A 10,044-nucleotide genomic window follows, 5' to 3' on the forward strand; every position below is an offset into this window, starting at 1 on the left:
ACAGAGAAAAGTGCACATCACGCGGTGCCACTCAGTAGATGTTGCCCGTTTTTGACAATGGAGACCACTCAACGCAGGACATGCTAATCCATCATTCTTTGACGCGTCGTCACACCAGGTGTAACTCCAACTTGGGTACACCAAGCGCCAAGATGTGCCACCTACCGGGCACGGGGCCGCGTAGAGTCTCTCCGGCTCTGGCGATCCGCAGCACCGGTGAGTCGGGGTTCAGCTCCGCGTCCTGTAACCATGGAAACGAGTCAGACGCGGCAGCATCGGGCGGGAACAGGCGCGCGTCCTGTAACCATGGAGACGAGTCCGACGCGACAGCACTGGGATCAGGTAAGCGTTCCGTAACCATGGAGACGAGTCAGACGCAACAGCACCGGCAGCAATGATGACACGTTTCTCCGCCACCAAACACATATCTGACGCTTGTTTAAGAGCTCTTGGAGGTTTTCGCCGAGCTCATGGTGCCTTACAAAACAACAGGAACGACCCTGGGCAGATACCATTCGTTTACACTCCATATCGTCCCTGGTTTCGAGCACCGACAATATGCTACTAACATGACAATGGCGACAACTTGTAACAACCATTTTACAACGCTATCATTACTATTTGTTTTGGTGATGACCATCATGGCGGTGCGGCCTGTGTGGCAGGTCAACCCCACGTACGCAACAGGCTGCACCAAGACTCTGACCGTGCGCCAGTCATCCGGCCAATAGACACACATAACACACAACCATGGACGTAGGCGAAGCGACGAATACGAACGTCCCGCCGGTCTCATTATGGTAAACGACGCCTGTCCACATGCGTGTTAAAAGCAATTCATACAGCAGGCATAAGAGACCAACTTGCGACCTAGGGGTCCTGACAAACATCGCGGAGCTAGGCCGCCAGCCAGGGGCCTAATTTCCTCCACGCCACCCAGTTGCCATGCGCGGGCCACGGGAGCCAACAGGCCCATCAGCGGCCGCCAGCGGATGGCACCAGGCTCATCAGCGGCCGGCGGCGGGTGGCAGCAGGCCCATCAGCGGCCGGCAGCGGGTGGCGCCAGGCCCATCAGCGGCCGGCAGCGGGTGGCACCAGGCCCATCAGCGGCCGGCAGCGGGTGACGCCAGGCCCATCAGCAGCCGGCAGCGGGTGGCAGCAGGCCCATCAGCGGCCGGCAGCGGGTGGCACCAGGCTCATCAGCGGCCGGCGGCGGCCAGCGCCAGGTCCATCGGCAGCGGGCGTCGAGCGAGCATGATGGCGTTGCACCGTGCACGCGGGACCGTGCGCTCCGTCCTGCTCAGCAGTACAGCTAGCCAGGGCGTCGCGTGACCCGCCATCGAAGCCCGCTTCCAGCCATACGAACAAGTTGGAAGCACATTGTTTTATTTGTCATTGCTACTGGGGCTGTCATGCATGAAGCGTACAAATTGCACATCATGTCATGGCAAATCGTGCTCAAAAGATGCACGAGTGTGCTCGCGCTGTAATGGCTTCACAAATGTAGAATTAGACGATCTGGGGATAGGTTGGCTAACGGACATCGCCGTCTGTGAAATAAAGGGCTTCAGCTTCCCCTCCGCGAGGGGCACAGACTACGCATCTGCCCAGAGACAGGCGTAACTGCGCCCGCGCCGACCAAACAGACCAAAGACCACACAGATCACAGACCACACGTCACACAGACTATAGACCACAGATCACACAGACCGCCGATCGCACACATCACATATCGCACAGACCACGGATCACACAGACCACAGACCACAGATCTCACAGACGGCAGATCGCACGGATCACACGGACCATAGATCACCCAGACCACAGACCGCACAGACAACAGATCACGCAGACCACGCAGAGCCCCCAGCCAGTGCCGTGACCCGAGTCGGGGCGGCCTGGCCCGAGACGTCACCTGCAGGGCGAGGTTGGTGTGGATCCGCAGGCCGGAGCCGGTCAGCTCCGCGCCGTGCAGACTGTCCTCTTGTGTTGGCATGAACGCCACGATGCCCACGTCGTACTCCTGCGGCAGATGGCCGGCCGTGGTAGCCCGGTCGGCGGCCAGCCCGGCCTCGGAGCGGGCGTCTCGAGTTCGAATACCAGCATAGGTCACGCGCGATACAGATGACCGCGGCACGGCTGCCGCGCTGGACAACGAAAAGAAACGCGGTGCCGTGGGGAAGACGTGCAGCCACCCGGCGGGCCACTGACGCCAGCCGGAGCTCCGCCCCGCGACGCCATAGGTCGAGCAGTGCTGCACCATTCCCGCCTAGCAGTGTCCGTTCCGGTCAGTCGACTTCGCAGTGCTTGTTCAACAGTTGGGATGAGAGGCAGCTCGGTGGGACACAGCTGAGTCCAAATCGCGCCGCTCGTGACCCGGGCGTAGTGCCGGACAAAGCTCCCCTGCCTGGCAGTACTGGCGCCGGACTAGCGTACCTTGCAGTACTTGTCCATGATGGCGCGGTTCCAAGAGTCCATGGCCAGGTACTTGGCGTACGACTCGAAGACGATGACGCTGTACCTGCCGCGGTCGCCGGACGTGAAGAGCGGCAGGCTGGACGACGTCACCGTCTTGAACCTGCCGTCACGCTGAGGTCAGCACAAGTCCAGCGGCAGGACAAGCCGGCAATGGAGCGGCAGGACAAGCCGGCAATGGAGCGGCAGGACAAGCCGGCAATGGAGCGGGACTGCGGGATGCATCTACAGCAACGTGCGACGAGTTATGGACAGTGAGATCAGCAACACTTTTGTTTTGCTGCAATACAAGCACACGGTTTTCACTCTGTTTTCGGAGACACGTTTACGACGCGACTTATACTTGCTGAGGTAGTACAAAGACACGAAAACATGCGCGTTACAGACGCAAGAGTATATAATGGTTAACATGGATGTAAAGAGCATCATCTTTTCGAAGTTTTCAGTTACAATAATTAACACCACACTAGGCACAAATGTATTACCTTGCACAATGTTGAAGAATGAATATATATATATATATATATATATATATATATATATATACATTCCTACATGGCAACATTTCCCTTCCAAAACATCACCAATGACGACGGAGGCATAAACAAACTCTTGACCAAACATTTGAAAGCGCCTACGAAAGCATCTAGGCGCGCGCCAAGTGTCCTAAACTAGGCCACACCACACTCACGCCCACGCCCACGCCCACGCCCACGCCCACGCCCACGCCACGCCCACGCCACGCCTCCACCACCGCCCGTCACACACACACACACACACACACATACATATATACGCACGCACGCACGCACGCACGCACGCACGCACGCACGCACCTAACACCCCCTGCCCGCTCCACTCCTGCCGACACGGACGCCACCGCCGTGCGACCACAACGCGAGGGCGGCGCGACCAGCCGGCACCTAAGCTCTGCTCTTCCCTGCGACATTCTACGTCCGCTGCACTTCGGACGCCTGCCGGTGCCGCCGACGGCAGCGCCCCGCCGCTCCCGGCCCGCCCGGCCGGCCGCGCGGCGCCGCACCTGAAGCCGTTGGCAGTGAGCAGTGCGGTGAGGTCGCGGCCCACGGGGCTGTACTGCGTCTCCAGGTAGAGCAGCACCTTGGCCTCGAGTCGGAGGCGCGCCGCCGAGCGGTGCCGGCCGTCGGTGGCCGCCGCGTCCTCCGGCGGCCGGGCGCCGCACGACACGCGCACCGTCGGCGGCGGCCCGCGCTGCGCCTCGCTGCAGGCGGAGGAGGGCGCACGGCTGTCAGCAGGGTGCGGCACGAACCTGGCAGTGTCTGAGAAAACCGCCGCCAAACCAACAGGGACCGGCGTGTCCGTTGTGTGTTGAAATGACGGACGACTGGCTTTTGCCTCTGTACTTTCGGCCGGCAGTGGACGGGCGGAAAGCCATCACGTCGACCACCGCGAGCGACGACGAAACATCCGGCCGGGAGTGAGGTTCGAACCCGCGGCTATCCGCGCGTGGCCATGGGCGAAGGGGGGGGGGGGGGGGTAGGAGCCTGGCCACAGGGCCGAACGAGCGCTGGACATCAGAGTCCGGCTTTGCAAGCCACAGAGCCGTCAGGTGGGCGGCTGGAAGAGGGCCTTTGTCGCCGTCGTCGGCACCGAGAGGAATGCCGCAGCCCAGGCACGAGGGAGAGCGAGACAAACACAACACTGCATGGTGAGTCTGCCGATACAAGGCGCTGAGTGCTGAGGTCACTTCGGCAGGGGTGGTGTGCACACACGAAACTTCCGATCATGGCCGTTAGGAAAATGACATCATGGTCACTGTTGATGTACGTGTACGCCCCTTAAGTATAAGTGTACTCTCAGAGAACGTGAGTTGCGTTGTTGATCGCGGCGATCGATCAACCCGCTGCAATCAACGCGCTGACAACCCGCTGCAATCGCATCTGGCGTGAATGATTCCATAAAATCGCAGTGTGGAGCTGAAACTGTCTTCGTGCAAACGATAGTTTTAAAGACCGCAGCATTCTTGACGCGTTTATGGTGTAGCGTGCGACTATCGCCATAGTATTTTGAAGGCCGCAGAGCCAGAATAAACTGCAGCACATGTCACCCATATCAAGTGGTCTGCGTTCACGGAAAAGTGGGAGACCTAACCATCCTGTGTGAAACATTATTAACAGAGATACAGACCGAGGCACCTCTTTGCTTAGCGGATGGCAGCAGTACTAGCAGTAAGACATGCGGCTGGGGCTCCAGAAAGATTCCAGGATCCAACCCCAAGATCCTGCCCATGTTGAATCATATGGGATACTGAACGGCCCTCAGGACACAGGCCAATGTCTGCTTCAGTACATCCTGTACAGAAGCAATTCAACTGAACATCGGGACTTGCATGAACAGCTGTAGTATACCACTGTGATTGCGTTCACTGATGTTGCTGGAAGCCACCGCACTTCACTGGATGCATTTAAAATGGCATGCCTAGAGCAATGTTACTGTAGCTGCACGCATCAGTGCACTTAATGTTTTGTCTTATAAGTGTCTGATGCAGTACTGTTCTGTCTTTAAGTGTGTGCAAATAACGTACAATGTCACGGGATTTCACTTGATTTAGCGCAATGAAACAACACATGCTATAACACGTAGAGGTGGCCAGGCGTGTCATCCACCTGAAGTGGAGTCGCCTCAATGACGTCACCCACCCGACGAGGAGCCGCCTCAATGACGTCACCTACCTGACGTGGAGTCGCCTCAATGACGTCACTCCACCTGACGAGGAGCCGCCTCGATGACGTCACCTACCTGACGTGGAGTCGCCTCAAAGACGTCACTCACTTGACGAGGAGCCGCCTCAAGACGTCACCTACCTGACGTGGAGTCGCCTTAATGACGTCACTCACCTGACGTGCAGCCGCCTCAATGACGTCACCCGCCTGACGTGGAGTCGCCTCAATGACGTCACTCACCTGACGATGCAGCCGCCTCAATGACGTCATCCCGCCTGACGCGGAGTCGCCTCCATGACGTCACTCACCTGACGTGCAGCCGGCCCCAGGTAGTAGGTGAAGTAGAGCACGGTGAGCAGCACGCTGACGGCGGCCAGCGGCAGCGCCCGGCGCAGCAGCCGCGGCGCCCAGCAGCGCCGGCAGCACCAGCGCAGCGGCGCCGGCCCGGCCGACGTCAGCGGCGTCCGCTCCGCCATGGCGGCGGCGCTCAGAGTCGGCGCCGGCCGGCGGCGCGCGCGGCGGGCCCGGCCATGACGCGCGGAGGGAGGCGGGGGTGGCCGCGGCGCTCTGGGGACGCGCGGTACCGTCAGGAGTGGCGCGGCCTCGTCCCGGCCACGCTCTGGCGACAGGTGCCAGATCGACAGGGGTGGTCAGTGAGAGATGGGGGCGGTATTGGAGGTGTCATGCCCATGGATGGCTATAAACCTTCCCTTGGCGATAGTGCATGAAGGTAGAAAAGAATCAGATGTCAAAATCAAAAGCCTTTGTAACCTCCCTTTGGTCAAATTCGAATCTACCCTGACAGCTCAGTAAGTAAGAGCACTGCCTGCTGTTTTACCCACTTGTGGCTGGGTGGGTTTGTGTCGCTTCAGGCACTAGTCATTTGCCTTTGACTGACATGGTCTGCAGCCAGTAGCAGTGGGCAAGCTCAAGGTCACGTGACGCCCGACGATACGCTGTCAGGACGGGCTGCGCCCAACAGAGGCAACACGCTTGACATGAGTGCTGGTTTCAGATATCCATTCAATCAAACGAGTCAAAGTTTTTCAGATTCACAGGTGGAGGGACTCAGCAGCAGCCCAAATGGCACAACAGAACAGATGTCAAACACCACCAAAATCTAGAGCAAGGTATTGTGCAGCATACTTCTTACATGGATGCAGAGCACCCATTAAGATATTTTTCCAATGGCAGGTTGAGCTGGTATGGAGATGGACACATGCTGGGTGTGAAGATGGTTTTCACATGTCACCAGGTGAAACCTTTCTCACCGGAATTCTAAGCAGCCACACAGGTTTCTATATTAATTAGGGATGAGGTTCCTGTGAGTATCCACTTTGCCATCCTGGAGTTGCAACTTCACTCTTTTCTTGTCTTTTGCCACTGTCAATCAACTCAAAATTTTGAGCTGCATGAATCAGAAAAGGGCATCTGTGCACATATACAGTAGCACATGCTGTGTGAATGCTGAACCCCGGGATCGCATCCAGAAATTCCAGTTCAATGGGAGAACTTTGTGGCAAACTTGTAATGTGCTTGTCATGGTTTGCTCTGCCCTCTGTTTCTGCTCTGTGGACTCCTGACTGTCCTCAAAGTGAAGGCTTACATTTTCAAAACTCTGCACTTCCTCAATTCGGCTACAGAGTTTGGCTGGGATCGCATGGCAAGAGAGGCCCTGGCAAGTCAGCCTAACACCTATGTGACAATGGTGCGCAGAACATCATCCATTGATACACCAAGTTCAGACCAGGCAAAAGTGAGCTCCATTTCAACATAATGTGTTTTAAAAATGTGGTATAACATTTGTACATGAAATTACATTTGCAACAGCATAATTTCATGAAACATTTGGCTAAGTTATATATTTATATCACACCCCACTTAACAAGATCTAATTTTCCACAATTTGCCTTCTTCAAGGTAAAAACACTCAGTAATCAAAAACACAGGGTATTGCATCATCTTACCTTCAAAAACTAAAAACCATGATCTTACTGCCATGAATAGCCTAAATATGTGTTCTGATTGGTCTGAGCTGTACTATGTCAAGAAAGCAAATGTTTGGGCCTTAATACGGTCTATCCAGCAGATAAGGATGACATTCATCTGCATGGGGTGCAACAATGATGGCCATAGGCTGATCCACATCCCAGCCCTTGTTACATTCAAAAATGTTTTTGTTAGATTAGCTGACATCATTTATCCATCATTTATCTACCATTCCAAACCAAGAAAATAACATTTTATGGTGTGCCATGGACAACCACAGTGAGGATGCGCAGGTTAGGCTGTAGGAGTGAGCATTTTTGTGTTTTTGTTTGTGTTTTTGCAGTATACTAGAAAAATAAAATTATGCTACCAGAATCATAATCAGCAGACTGACATTTTTGGAGTAGGCCATAAGCAGCATGATTTTTTGGCAGATCAGCTGCTGAATTTCCTTTCACACTACACATATCCTGTCTTATTGCTGCAACATCCCTGATGTGGCTACATCTGTCAAACAAAATGAAACAAGACAGATACCAGCTCCAGCAAGATAATCATCCTGAAAGTCAACACACAAATCAGCAATTTCTTTACATGGAGCATGATTCATACCTGATTGAAAGGTGGTTCCCAGCCAGATGTCAACTGAACTTGTTTGCTGTGCTCCGCTAGTTAGATCGTTTCGCAGACCGCTCTCTGAAACCTTTTCACATCCACCCGCTTTATCCTCTGCCTCTATGCATGCATGCCCTAATTAAGCGCTAACTTCTCAGTTCTAGGACTTCGCTAACCGCAACAACGCGGGACAGCAGCAAGCCGCGCGCGTACCTCAACTGGTCAAAGCGAATGTTGTTGGGGCAGCTTTGCCCTCGGACAGCTTGGGACGACGGCGAAGTCGGCCTGTTTTTTTTTTTAGTGGCCTTGACTTACGCTATTCGCCAAGAGCGTAAAGCGGGGTTCCTTAACTAATCCTGCGCAAAACGGGCTCATCCTACATAAGTCCTGCGGCCACTATGGAAGGATGAAGCACGGGAAAACCACGCATATGCAATTTTGCTTTGAGAGGCTAAGCAATACAGAAAATATGGTCAACAAGGGCTGTCATTCAAGATCGCAATGCATTGCATATATGTGTTAGAAAACAAGTAAGCAAAGGCTTGGTTACTTTGGACACTGGGCCGTTACCTTATCCCAGCATTATTGGCACGTGCGACCGGACTAGAAAGAGTCCAATGACCCGTCAGTTCCCGTCAGATTTTCATACCTAATGACGATTTATCACGAAGTCCAGAACAATGCTAGTTGAGGCAGGATTATTGTCGCCTAGCAGCGTTTGGAGTATGTGGGGGCAGGCGGTGCGTTAAGAAGTAGCTCCTGACAGCGACATTCCCGAATAAGATCAGCGCATCCAACCAATACGTGTTCTTCCGTAAGCCGGAAATTTTGAGTGCCGCAGGGCGGTAGTGCAGAGCGACTGAATAGGTGACTATGGGTGAGACAAGTGTGGTCACATCTCAAACGCAGCCAGGACCACTTCTTTCTGCCTGTTCTCCCTGATGACACGTCGCCGATGGTTGCAGCGTAGGTTTGATTCGATACATGTGGCTAGCATGCGAAACATCCCACTGATTCGGCAAATGTCAAGTGAAGCGGACTTGAGTTAAATGGAGAACATCACTCAATGCCAGGGACATATCCAGACGCGTTGGTAGACGAATACCTTCTACCAACGCGTGTGATGGAACATTATCATATCATATCGGACATATCGGCGAGGACATTTCCCGCGATGCCACAAGGTCCCGGCATCCAGAGAAAGGTCACATGCTGGTCGGCAGAGAGCGAAGGCATTATACTTTGAATGTCATACACTCCTGGGTGGTTGAAATCAACGAGTTGCTGAAGGGCCTCCAGCAATGCCATGGAGCCAGCACATCGTAGAGGAATAAAATGCCTGAGAATGCGTTCGACTCTGATATGTAGCAGCACTCGTTTCATGGCGTATACTTCCGGAGACAGCACTGTGCTTAACTCTGAAAGACGTCCGGTGAATCGAAAGTCAGGACCAACGGCTGCCGCACCGGCTTGGTCACCATGAGCAGATCTATCAATGTAAAAGAAAATTGATTCAGCGTGTGGAATTCTTTGCTCCAGGTAGTCAGATTGTACCTTAGCAGGAGACAATAGCAATTTTTAGATATAAAAACTATTGAGAGATCATTGTAAGCCAGAAAGGCGTCAATGGAGGGTTGCGAGCAACACGCATGCATGGGATGTCAAGAGCTCGTTGCGCCTGCTTGACAGCGTTGGACAGGAAACACGAACCTCCTCTGTTATCTTTTTGGGTGCGATCTGTCGGTTTTAAGGGCAGCGCATGGCCGCATGGCTTTATACACTTTGAGATGTGTAGAAGTACCGAAGCATCAAGAAATAATACTTTGTAAAGCAGGAGAAAGGCTCTTAACGGTCTCCGTGTGGCCATATAGCAAGTTCGTCAGCAAACAGCCAATATAGGACACATATTAAGTTGTTTGGGAGTGTAAGAAAAGCATCACTGATGGCGTTAAGAAACAGCGTTGGAGACAGTACACTACCTTGTGGAACTTCGAGATCATTTGGTGTAAGTCATGCTGTGCATTGGCAGGAAACATTGCGGAAACGAGTCCGTAAAAAAATCAAAGAAAATAGGTCAGGGACTCCTCAGGCCAAGGCCATGCAACTTGCAGATCATGGAGTCGATACGGATTTCGTTAAACGCTGATGTGATGTCCAGAAACACAGTGACGGACAGCGACGACAGCGCGGTGGAATACTGTCGATCCCATTTGGTCTGTACAGCTGTAGTGAGACGCATAATGTTTTCTGCTGTGCCATGGCT

The 10,044-nt window shown here is 53.9% G+C and overlaps 1 protein-coding gene across 1 annotated transcript; it reads right to left on the minus strand.

Annotated features, from left to right (window-relative positions):
• Nucleotides 1-109: 109 nt before the first annotated feature.
• On the minus strand, nt 110-3,642 carry LOC119113052 (bifunctional heparan sulfate N-deacetylase/N-sulfotransferase; the record flags this gene model as incomplete). The annotated part of the gene is made up of 4 exons (XM_037237413.1): nt 110-241; nt 1,916-2,023; nt 2,437-2,578; nt 3,518-3,642. Coding segments are annotated over 4 exons (507 nt in total), but the record flags the coding sequence as incomplete, so codon positions are not given.
• Between the last annotated feature and the right edge of the window lie 6,402 nt (nt 3,643-10,044).

Source organism: Pollicipes pollicipes, unplaced genomic scaffold (genome assembly GCF_011947565.3).
Source record: "Pollicipes pollicipes isolate AB1234 unplaced genomic scaffold, Ppol_2.1 Scaffold_1600;HRSCAF=1878_pilon_pilon_pilon, whole genome shotgun sequence".
In the NCBI taxonomy this organism is placed as follows: Eukaryota; Metazoa; Arthropoda; class Thecostraca; order Pollicipedomorpha; family Pollicipedidae; genus Pollicipes; species Pollicipes pollicipes.